The sequence below is a fragment of the Phaseolus vulgaris genome, chromosome 1 (assembly GCF_000499845.2).
Source record: "Phaseolus vulgaris cultivar G19833 chromosome 1, P. vulgaris v2.0, whole genome shotgun sequence".
NCBI lineage: Eukaryota > Viridiplantae > Streptophyta > Magnoliopsida > Fabales > Fabaceae > Phaseolus > Phaseolus vulgaris.
Window position 1 is genome coordinate 6,977,531 of NC_023759.2, and position 13,212 is coordinate 6,990,742.

The 13,212-nt window shown below is 30.0% G+C and overlaps 1 protein-coding gene across 5 annotated transcripts; it reads right to left on the reverse strand.

The window, feature by feature from the left end:
* Positions 1–4,850: 4,850 nt before the first annotated feature.
* Positions 4,851–8,474, reverse strand: LOC137813414 (exocyst complex component EXO70A1). Of its 5 annotated transcripts, none has more exons than XM_068615642.1 (3): positions 5,774–8,474; positions 5,183–5,234; positions 4,851–5,087 (listed from the first exon to the last, which is right to left on the reverse strand). In XM_068615642.1, exon 1 carries the CDS (start codon positions 8,050–8,052, stop codon positions 6,040–6,042), a length of 2,013 nt encoding a protein of 670 aa, XP_068471743.1. In that variant the 5' UTR covers positions 8,053–8,474; the 3' UTR covers positions 4,851–5,087; positions 5,183–5,234; positions 5,774–6,039. The 5 variants fall into 5 exon arrangements, with proteins under 5 accessions (XP_068471743.1, XP_068471744.1, XP_068471745.1 ...); XM_068615643.1 differs by having other exon boundaries at positions 5,183–5,303; XM_068615644.1 differs by lacking the exon at positions 5,183–5,234.
* Between the last annotated feature and the right edge of the window lie 4,738 nt (positions 8,475–13,212).

Here is a 13,212-nt window from a genome sequence, read left to right on the forward strand (position 1 = left end):
TCACAAGTGAAACAACTATGTGAAGAACTATTCCCATAGTGAAAGTATTGTGGGATCTCATCTCTAGAGATTCCACTTGGGAAATTGAAGAGGAGATACAAGCATCATACCCTAATCTCTTTATTGGTAAGTTCATTTTTTAGGAAGAAAATTTTTGTAGTTGGAGATAATGTAACAGTGTTACAAACAAAAGTCACAGACAGAATTATGATGCTTTGGTCAGTTGAAAATAGTAATCCTCTCAACTTATTCTACTATATATTGAATTTTTGTTTTGTTTGGATAACTTGCATTAGGTCCTTAAATCTTAAATCTTATCCAAACTAAGAGGATAAAATTCTAGAAGTTGCTTGGAAAACAAACAATTATGGTAAGGGAAGATAACTTAACTTTCAATAGTACCTTAGATTAGAAGATCTGAATGTGGAGGGGACGTGGTTCCAAGTTTCAATTTCTCTTGCAGAAATGTTAGTTGATAAAATTGTTTAATTTTATGTTGTGTGAACATGTATAAATATTATATTTTGATAGTTTGAAAGTTAAATATTATTTTTGATGTTGAAAAAGTTCTTGAATGGTATGAATTTTTAAATGTCATGTGATTGAATTATGTGTATTATATATGAATGATGAAAATTGTATGAAATTGATGTCATACATTTAGGATAATGTATGAGTTGTTGTTTGATGGCATTAAGTACGAAAAGCCTATGAGTTGTTTTCTAACTTCACTGATGATCTAAGTCATATATAGACTAAGATATCAGGTGGTGAGAAGTTGAGAGAGAGTTCATACACATCGGGTCCTGTTGTGGACACTCAGTAATGGATGTTCGAACTTACTTTGATCCTTTCTCTTGGATTCGCTGGTGATCTTTGGATCAAGTGTTAATCTCTGGTAGGGGCATACTTAATGAGTCTTCCGGAAGACGATGGATTCATGTGTAGTCAGTGGGATTGAAATGAAATCCAATGATTGTGATTGAAAATATATCCATGTGTGATCTATATGAATGATGAAATTGGTATTGAAATTTTATATGACAACATTTCTATGTTTATAAATGATTAATTTGATTCGTTCTTTTTGCATGAATTAGATACGTTGTGGAATTTTTTTTCATTAGCTTACCTTTGTTTTTCTTGTTGTGTTTAAACTACGATGATTGTACTATGTACACAAACAGATGATCATATAAGTGTCGGAGACTCTGGAAAACTTTAAGATATTGTTTTGAAACTTATATCGTAAATATTTGTATTTCTATAAGCATTTCTATAAGCTCTAATAATGTATTAGGAATATGTTTTGAAAAAACTCTAAATAATTCACATCATCAATTGTCACATCAAGTTTAAGAAAACATTGCAAAGTTACACGTGTCTATGGTTGAAGAAGAAAAAGATGAAAGGGAAAGTCATAAGGAGTTGAACTTTGATTACCCATAATAACAATAGCACGTGATAAACAAAAACACAAGTGAGCTTCTCATTATTATCCAACATGAATATATTGGTCAATATATAGTCATACAGTAAAAAAAAAAAAAAAAACTGAAGTAACAAATTTCAGGTTCAAATAATATTGTCTCTGATTACTTCGAGTTCCTAAATATGTACATCTAAATTATAAAGGAAGTTAACAATAATATGGCAAAATTTCACAATTAAAAGAAGATTTAAATAAACAATTATATTTTTTTTATATATACAACTAGATAGTATATGAACAGTTTTTGAATCTTCCTTTGCACCAGAATCAGTTTAAAGTACTTTGAAAATGTTGTGATCCATAAGTTAGATTAATCCTAGTATTTCGATTAAAAGACAAGAATGTAAAATAAGTAATTAAAATATATTAACAATAATATGTAAAAAAAACATTAGAGTATATAAAAGATTATGGAATTAGACATTACTTAAAATAATATATGTTGTTGGGGGACAAGTGTTTTGGGAAAGCCATGAAGGATAGGTCATAATTTAGACATTATTTGCTGTCAACTACATTTCCATTTCATCATTGGTGCATATATCATATAAAGGTCACAAAACACATTTATTATTCTCACTATTGCCTTCAATGTCAACAATCACTACTTCTTTTGTTTGTATAAAAAAAATCATAAATAAATTTAGAGAAAAAAAATTATTGAATGTTATATTAATTAAATTAAATAGTATTTTACAAACTAAATAATTATTGATATATAAAGTGGTCTCTATTATTAATAAAAATTATAAAATAGTTTATAAATTGGTATTTAACATTAGCTATCAATGTTTTACTTGTCAATGTTTTAGTTACTTTAGATTCTAAATTAGTCTCTAAAATACTAATAGAATAGTTATTAGCTAAAATTTTGGTAGTTAATGGTTAAATACTAAGTTAGAAACTATTTTATGATTTTTTATTAATAATAGAAACTACTTTAGATATCAATAAAAAAAAATTAATTTATAAAATAGTATCTAATTTAGTCAATATAGTAATAATTATTTTGGTCTCTAAAATTAGTTTCTATTTAATAATTTTCTTATAGTGTAAATATTATTATAACTAATTTTAATTTATTTAATTATATCATTTATAAAATAACATTAACTTAATTGAACTTTAATAGTCATTATCTTTATGAAAATAGAAGAAATACATAATAAAGAATGTTGAATTTTGTATTTAGAACTTTTGAAAACTTTTGCAAATAAAATGTTTGATAAAGTTTTAACATATGTACTGTCAAAACATTATTGAAATCTCATCTTGGGAAAGCTCTATTTTTATTAGTGACAAATTAATAAAATGCAATTCAAAGAGACAAGGATAGAAAGAGATTTACAATAGGTGTTTTTATATTAGTTTGTCTAAAAACTCAGACGATGTATAATTTTTGGTCAACATTATCAAATTTCATTAGCATACTAATGTTGCAAGATTTGAGACTAATATTCTTTAGACTTTCATAATTTCTAACTAAACATATAATATTGTTTTGACTGCAACTACTCCTAGTTAAACATTAAGTACTCTTTAAGCACATAACAACTTCTAACTAAAATTTAAGTATTATTTATTTAAACAAATTTGATAAATAAATAAATATGATCTAAAATACCATAAGGTTAGCTCACTAAAATAGAGTTAACATCTTAAGAAGAATACTCTAGCGCGAGTGTGTGAGAGTATATGGGATATGTGGTTGTATGTGTGCATAGGCATACATATGTGCGTGTGTGGGTAAATGGATATGTGTGAGTGTGTAATACTCAAACAACTACCTATATTGGTAGGACGAAAAACTTCATTGCCATTTAATGAAAATGGGAAAAATGAGAATTTTAAAATTGATGAAAGCCTAAAGGGAGATATGGGGTGTAAAAAAGTAGTTGACTGAATATGCTAATGGAAATGACGAGTCTCTTCAACCATTTATCACATTCTGTCTGTAGCCTTATAACTCAATTGGCAAATGGGAAAATATATCAGGCTTAATTAAACTTTTATTACATAGTCTTTTCGTTTTGGTTCCTACTTTTTTTTGGTCAGATTTTTTTAGTCCATACTTTTAAATCTATGTTAATTCTAGCAATAATAAGGATGTTATCACATGACATGTTAATAAAATTGTTAATCCAATACTGATAACTTTTTTAAAATTGTTAAGTCAACATATGATGTCATTAGAGATTAAAAAAAAAAAACATATTTAGATTTATGGGGAATAAAACAAAAAAATTAGAAATTTTCTTTTATTTCAAAATATAGCGGGTGTATGATTGTTTGGAGGATTTATATGTTTAAAAGACTGTCAACGACTAGTTCATCTCTCACAGTAGAGAACTTGTTTTTTTTTTTATTAAGCAGGAAGAGAATAACACTTTGAAGTTATATACATCTTCAACTATGAATTTTTTTTTAAAAGTTTTAATTGTGGTGTAAACGAATCTTCAATCTTATTTGCAAAGGAAAAGTTCTATTATCAAAACATTATTTTTAATTTATGTAACAATTTTTTACTCCAACTTCTCTTATTTCACGTTTTTCGAACCAATTTACTGACATGTTTTGGTATTTCCATTTCTAAAATAATTACAAATTGCAAATAATTTTTAAAGTAAAAAATATAATTTATTCAGTTAATTGTTGTGAATTTTTTACAATAATAAATATAAGTATATTTAAACAAAATGGATAAATTGTGTTAATGTTAAAATAACTGATTTAAACTTTTAAAAAAAGAATTAACATCTTAAGTATGTTTTTATAATGTCAGCTTTTAGTTTACTTTCTTTTCAGTCTTCATATAGATGATACTTTGATTAACCCAACAAATATTTTATTTTTAATTTTAGTTTAAAAAATTATATCAATTTTAATTTTAATCACATAAATAAATATTCTTAAATCCGTACAAAAATATATCACATACCCTTTTTATTACCTGAACAATGCTAAGTTAAGAATTTTATTCATGTTTAAGTAAAAAGTTATTGGTCACCAGTCACCGTTACAATTAAAGACATACTAGAAGAAAAGTTGAGAATGACAAATACTTTTTTACATGTAATTCAACCACTGTTTTTACATGAGAAGCCAAGATATTATTCACATGTTTCAATAAACTATTCATGAGCATTTACAAAATGAGAAAATAAAATGGAAAACTTGTAGAAGTTTCCATTAGCTAAAGTTAATGATAGGATATTAAAAATAAACTTTCTGAAAAAACTAATACAATTTCTAACAATAGAACCTATATCATCACCATCATTGACAATTTCTGGCAACAAGGAAGTGAAAACAATGTAACGTTGTTGAATAAGGGGAATCAAAAGCAATGACAGCCAAGAGAAGAAAATGAGGACTTTCTGTTGAACAGAGCAAGATAAAACAAGCACAGACAACAGGACATTTTGAGTTTCTCTAATATTGATTCACATCAAATAAAGGCGGAACTCGAAGATATAGGGGAACATGGCCAAAATGCTTAAAGGGGAACATGGCCAAAATGCTTAAAGGGGAACATGGCCAAAATGCTTAAACTTGGCTGTGATCGAAGAAATCCTCAGTCCAACTTGTCCTTGTTCTGTTGAGGTTCAAAATAATGGTCACAATTGATATTACAGAAATTTTAGTTAATACGGCCACAGTTCATAAACCCTCTATACAGATAAAATCAACCTTATTTGTAGATCAGGACTGAGAAAAAAAGAATGTTATAATCCTGTCATATCTGCAACGAAAACCAGAAAGTCAGCAGCAACAATGGCCTCTGGTTTCACAGCCAAATAGCTCCCAAAACCTTAACGAAAATAGCATCAAGGAGAAAATGCTTATAATAAACAGAACTAGTATATTATATAGAGGAAAAGAATTTAATAGTCAAATCAAATCAATGCAGAAACATTATCTTGGGCCTTCCAACAAATTCATTGACAAAATACGTCTTATTTTGGAGGCATCCTTAAAAAAGTAAATGAAACAGGCAACTCAAAAGGGTTTCTGCATTTACAATTAACAACTTCACCGCCCCCACCCTACCCCCTCAATACTGATGAGTCAATATGAATAATATTCTGTTCATCTAAACTTCTAAGTCCGTGTATACTAAAAATTGTACATAAAATTTTCAAAATAAAATGATCCTGCTGCTACAAACAACTTAATATATGAAGATGATGATTGGATAAATTACTTCAGATGGCAGTATGACCAAAAAACCCTCATAAGCAAGGTGTCCACACTACTTATTAATTTAAGCTCATAACTTACTGTTTTACAGATGGCCTAGCTTTTGCAGAAACCTCTGAGCAAGGGATATAGTAACCAGTTTTTGCATCTGAGAAGAGAAACTAAACTTCATTTTCATGAAATACATCAGACATTCAAAGTGCTCATGAACTTCCTTCTCAGAAACTAAGAAAAGCCTACATTATGCACCGCAGGGTCCAGAGAAAAATTATATACAGTAGCCATCCAGCTGATGAGGGGGAAATATTATCCCTGTTGTTCGTTTATAGAAACACATGACTAGGAAATTACACAACTGCAGATGCTGTTCTGCGAAGATCAGGTACACCATTACCATATTTTGCACTAAACGTCGGGCTTCTCAAGCTGCCATGTCTTAGAGGCCTTGGCCGATAAAGAAACAAGAGCATTTCCTCAAGCTTCTGAACTGTGTACTTTGCATATTTTGTGGAGCTAGCATCTTGCTCCACCAAAGGACCATAATTCTGCATGTAACTGCGGTATACAGGCACCACAGCTTGCACTATAAGCTGACATGTCTTCTCCCTCAGATCCCGTTCTGGCATTATCCAACTTGACTGCTTAGTATACATCTCATCAAAAACTTCATTGAACTTCTTCAACCTTTTCTTAACCAGGTCACGGGCAGTGGCACGTCCTCCAGAGAAAAGAATCAACCCTTCCCTACTCAAATGTCCAGGAAGCTTTCCCCAGCTGTCCCTCAAAAAGATTGTGGAGTAATATTCCTTATACTGTTCGTGATTCTTTAGCCAGGAATCCCCCAAGAGTTCCCCAAGCTTTGTCCCTTTCAAATGCTTGCACAGATGCCAGTGATTGTTCATAGCAAAAAAGTGGGACAGTGTAGGATCATCATAAGCCTTGATCCAAGTCTCCACATTCTGCTCAACAGCCTTCACAATATTCAAAATCTCAGTAACAAGGAGTCTATCCTGAAAGCTTTGGCGCTTCCAACTTCTGTGAATGATCAGAACCTGAGTCAGTATCGGCTTATAGTCCTCCCCAAGGAGCTTATTACAGTAATCAGTGATAAAGCTCACCAATCTCGGCACACTGCCATCCACTGGTGGTGGATTCGGCCTCTGCAACTCCACCTGAACAAAAAGCTCCCAGAAAATCTCTGCAGCCCCATCAATCACCCTCTTAATAAGATCCCGAGTCAAATTCTGTATCTCAGCACATGGCCCACCGCCAAAAAGTCGGTTGAAATCCAATCTCAACTTGCTCAACGAAGCGAAAATATCCAACAACTTTAAAAGCTTAATGGGGTCCTTCTTACTCTCAGTAACTGTCTTCCCAAACTGAAGAAACGCCAGTATACCCGCCTGCGCAGCTATCTTCGAAAAGCAACCCATCCACACATCCAATCCAATTCTCTCAAACACATCATTGCAAAGCTTATACTCAGCCTCAAACAAATGTTTCACCGCAAACTCCAAATGCTTCCCCCACTGAGCTATATACCCCTCAATGCTCTGCACATCATTGAACTCCGACACAGAAATCTCAAGGTAATCCAAATTCAGCGCCTGCAAACTTGCCCTAACATTGGAACTCCTGGCCTCAACATAAATCCCCACACACCTATCCAGCCTGTCATTGGCAATCAACCGCCCCAGAATCGCCTGCAGCTTCTGCACAACGGATACAGGCAGCGGCGACGGCGCAATGCACGCCATACCATCACCGGCCACCGCCACCGACATCGGCAATGGCACGCTATTCTCAGTCAACAGCAACCTGAACTCATCCTCCAACTTGCACAATGCAGCCTCCAACAAGCCACCATCGAGTTCTCCGTGCTGCGACTCGCGAAGATTCTTCAACTCCTTCTTCAAATTCGCCAGATAAACCTGATCAGCAACGGAATTGTCCTCCAAATACTCAACTATGTCCTCCAACCACTGTATGGCCAACCCGCAATTGTCCCCCAAGAACCTCAGCGCCTCCTGGAGACGTTTCAGCACCGACAAGTACCCGGCGATGTCGCTCCGGGGATCCGACAGCAACGACTTTTCCAGGCCGTGGACGGCGTCAAAAACCTTGAGCACCGCCGCGGCGGGGCCCACGGCGCGGTTGATGTGACCGCCAACGGCCACGAGAGCGTCCCTCTCAGCGCGAATCGGCCGCACCGCCGATCCCAGCGACGGCAGCCGCTGCCTGATTTCCGCCAACCTCGGCCCCGCTTTCTCCAATGCTAACCCTACCGACTTCGATTTCTCTAAGCTGAGCCTCAGCGATTTCTCAGCTCTGATCAAATTCTCCATTCTAGAACCTTCCATTTTCGCGTGATAACTGATTCCAGATCGCTTCAGATTCTTCTTCTTCTTTTCCCTCTATCTCACTCCCGTTTACCTCGGAATCATCGAAAAGCAGTGTTTGGATGAAGTTGGAAACTTAGGCGTGAAGTAGAAGAGGACTCCAAAATGAGAGTGAAGATTCTGCGGTGAAAGGAAAAGAAGGAGAGTTGATGTTGCGGGAGAAGGCAAACGAGTTGACTCAGCAACAACGAGTTTTGAGTGAAAAAGGAGAAACGAAAATGGATGTGAGAATCTGAATCTCTGGTTTGAATATGAGAGAGAAGAGAAACCCTAAGGACGAAGAAATTAGAAAAGAATGTGAAGAGAGAGAGAGAGAGAGAGAGAGAGAGAGAGAGAATGTGGCACCTTTTTAGGGTGTGGCAGAGTGCATGACAGAATGCAAAAATGCTGTTTCTGTGTGTCTATGTAGTTTAATTATTCTTCTCTCTCTCTCACTCTCTTTTCAATTTTCTTTTTGCTCTTTCTTTTTTTCTTTACTTTCCCTGGATTACACTTTTCCATTTTCACTTAATCAAACAATTAAATGTAATAATCATTATCATGGAATTAGTAATTTACAAATTTCATATATAAATTATTCATTATTAATATTTAAAGATTATTGACTTCCTCAAAAATTATATTATTTCAAAAAATTTATTATACTGATGTGTACAATTTAATAATGACGTAAATAAATTTTAAACACCCAATTACGGATGGATAAGTGAACCAGTGTTTTAAATGAATCACGTGAGTTTGAATTTGCAAAATAAATGATAATTTAACTTATAAAATCTATCAAGTTAATTGAAATTTATTTATATTTATCAAATTTAATGAATTTCCTTTTTTTAAGTTTATTATTTATGTGATTTTTTATGTCTAAAAGTTGAGCCAACAAGTTCGTTTAAATTCATAAATTAGAGTTGTAAATGTTTTGGATTTAATAAATCGAACATGTAATATAATTGCACTAATTTAAGAAAATAAAAGTATGTTATTTTTTAAATTTGTTAACTCAACAGACCAATTTATGAACTTGGATTTATATGCCACTCCGTTCAATAATAATTTTTAACAATTTTTTTTTCATTATGATAGAAATTGAAATTGAAATAATAATTAACATTTGAAATTTATTCTATTTAAACTAATTGTAATATTGGTTATGGTTGAGTCATGCGTATTAATTTTTTATTTCTCTTTAAGTTATGGGATAAAAAATATTAATGATGCGATATAAATATTTTTATAAAATCATCATGCATACAAATTTAGATTTTTTTTTCTACATAGCATAATGTGCCTTATATTTTTATAAATACTATGTTTTTTTATCTTAGAATTCGGTAATCTGTCAGAATTTGATTCTCGATAAATCGAATTCTGAGCTGATTTTTTTTTCTCATTTTGATTTATTAAATAATTAATTGAAGGAGAAAATTTAGGTGAAAAAAATTATAAAAATAATTAATTGAAAAAATTATTTGGATAAAATATTAAAATTAATTTTAAAAATAATAATACTAATTTATTATACTCAGTACGTGTCAAGGATTTAATTATTTAGAGAAGTAAAAAATTAGATAAAGAAATATTTAAAAATATATATATTTAAAAGAAATATAAATAAGTATATTTTTTAAAGAATTAGAAGAAAATAATGGAATGTGTGTGATCTAAATTAATTGATTGAGTTAAAAAAATATAGTTTAAAAATAATTGTATGTAATATATTAATTTAGAAAAAGATAGTAAACAAGTAATTATAAGTAATTATGTAGGTTTATTTAAATTTAAAATAATAATGAGTTAGTCTTTGTTTATAAATACAAAACGTTATTTAGGAGATGTTAAAAATTAGAAAATGTAATTAGTTAAAATCTGGACTTTATAAATGAATGGATTAATTTTGATTGAGTGAATAAAGTGAATATTTTAGATAATGTGTACGGTTGTGCACATGTAAAAAATAAAAATTATGTGAAACTAAAAATTGTAATATTTAATTTTAATGAAATTGAAGTTTAAAAACACATAAAAAAATTAATGTGTAGAACTTTTACCACTTGTCATAGTCATTCGAAACATGTATACTTAGGTTCAGTTGGATTAGATGTAATCATAACCTGCAGTAGGTGGTTAGAGTGACTTAGTACAAGTGTTCAAGATTCGTTAATGTCACTTCATACGTCTGCTGAACACGATCAATCTTCGTCTTCGGTGGAATGTTACAGTGACGTAATAGGTTATTGATGTGATTTCAAAAATCTGTCATCAAATGCACAAGCATACTGACATGCATTTAGGACTTGTTCATGTCACTAGGGACAGATGGTAAATCCATTATGTTTTTTTTATCATAGAATTCGGAAATCAATCAGAGTTTGATTCTCGATAAATCGAATTTTGAGCTTATTTTTTTTTCATTTTGATTTATTAAATAATTAATTGGAGAAGAAAATTTAGGAAAAAAAATTATAAAAAAAATTAATTGAAAAAGTTAGTTGGATAAAATATTAAAGTTAATTTTAAAAATAATTATACTAATTTATTATACTCAGCAAGTGTCAAGGATTTAATTATTTAGAGAAGAAAAAATTACATAAAGAAATATTTAAAAATAGATATATTTAAAAAAATATAAATAAGCATATTTTTTAAAGAATTAGAAGAAAATAATGGAATGTGTGTGATCTAAATTAATTAATTGAATTAAAAAATATATAATTTTAAAACATAATTGTATGTAATATATTAATTTAGAAAAAGATAGTAAACAAGTAATTATATAGGTTTATTTAAATTTAAAATAATAATATGAGTAAGTCTTTGTTTATACAAAACGTTATCTAGAAAATGTTAAATATTAAAAAAATGTAATAGGTTACAATCTAGAGTTGATAAATGAATGGATTAATTTTGATTAAGTGAATAAAGTGAATATTTTAGGTAAGGTGTAATAGGGTTTTGCACATGTAAGAAAAATTAAAAGTGTATGTGAAATTAAAAATTATAATATTTAATTTTAATGAAATTGAAGTTTAAAAACACATGACAAAAAAAATCAATGTGTAGAGCTTTTCTAGATGAGAAATTTTATGAATTGTCATAGTCATTGGAAACGTGTACATCTAGATTATGTTGGATTTGATGTAACCATAACCTACATTAGGTGGTTTGAGTGGCTTAGTATACGTGTTCAATACTTGTCAATGTCACTTCATATGTCTGTTGAGCATGATCAATCTTAGATAGGATGTTACACTGACATAATGGGTTATTGGGGTGACTCAAAAAATCTGTCTTCAAATGCACAAGCATACTGACACGCATTTAGGACTTGTCCATGTCACTGAGAACAAATGCTAAACATTTGATGGGATATTTTATAAATGGACCCATATACCAACTTAATGTCACAAAGACACAACAATACCTTCCAGAAAACCAAAACAAATCCATTATCTCCATACAATCAACATTGAACTTCGTTCATCTTCAAATGGAACACTTAAACATCATAAAGATCGGAAATTATTTCAATTCGCATCTCATTCCTTTGTTTGCAAATAACCAAATTACACAAGGCAATGAAGATGTCAAGTTCTAATGTCAATCTCCTAAACTATTTTGCCTACCACACAACTCCACCTTCAACTCTTTAAGGACAAAGTTTGCACTACTTGAACCTTCCAAACATTGCACCATTAAACAACTTGTATTACCGCCAACCTACACTCAACGAACAAGGCTAACTTAAGTTCACAAGATATATAAACCAAACTATGACATTTTTCAACCAACCCACCTCAACCTCTTTTGCAAACCCCTGTACCATCATTTTCATGCAAGCAATACTTTACTTCGAGTGCATTACTCTACGAGTCACCATAACGAAAAGTTGTTGTGATCTTACTTACAGATGTAACAATTTAAGAACAATCACAATCCAACACATTTGGTATTTTCATCAACTGTTTCACAATACAACTCAAGTACTACAATACAAAGTTCACAAAGAAGTCATCGAAATAAACTATTGTCATCCCCTTAGAGTGGTTAATCAAAAAATAGTATATGATTCAATATAAATCAAAATTGACGATGTTGCACAAATGATTAATCATTGAAAAAAAAAATACTCAATTACTACATACAACTATGCCGTAGAAACAATCGTGGGGTAACATATAATTTTTTATCCAAACTACAATTTTACAGCAAGCAATCATTGACAAATCAGTTCGTAAGTTAGAAGACAATATTTATATCAACCACCACGACATCAAAAGATTACATTGACTAATTGTTTATTTGTTTAATTTTTTTTTTTACTTTTTATCGAATTACCTGTATTATCTTTAGAAACATTCATTTCAAATTTCAATTCCTCTTTAACTAATCATTCAAATGTTTTGTTATTCATTTTACTTTACTTCTTTAAAAATATGATATAGTAAAATTATTAATATAAATAAACTAAATCATATGATAATGCATTTTTCCAACCTAATTTTCAATTTATTTATTATACAAATATCAACTTTCTTTACATTCATCAACCTCATTATTATAAGCATACAATAATTAGAATAATGTTACTTCAAGTATTTGTTACTTGAAACTTTTATTTCTATATATTTCTAATTTCCTTTCTATCAATATTTCTAAAATACTTTTTTCCAATTCATCAATCTTTTATTTAAAACATTGATCATACACAACTCAATAATTTTAACTATATTAAAACTTTCCAATCATTTTTTACAAGTATTTATTCCTCTACTCATTCATAAATTTTATTTATTTACATATTTTTTAAATTTATATTTCCTTAAAATATGTGTACTTTAAACTCATTATTTATGGACATTTTTATTTCTCTAAATTTATATGATATAATATATTTTATACAATAAATTTAACTATGTCATATACATTTCATTATTTGCTTACAATCTTTTATTTTTTTCTAGAAAATTTCTCTTCTTTAAAATTTATCTATTTTTTAAATATATCTATTTTTAAATATTTCTTTATCTAATTTTTTACTTCTCTAAATAATTAAATCCTAGACACTTACTAAATATAATTAATTATTATTTTATTATTTTTACAATTAACTTTAATACCCCT

What these genes read in the sequence shown, in the direction of transcription:
- LOC137813414 (XM_068615644.1), bottom strand. Translation starts at nt 8,052, where the DNA reads ATGGAAGGTTCTAGAATGGAGAATTTGATCAGAGCTGAGAAATCGCTG.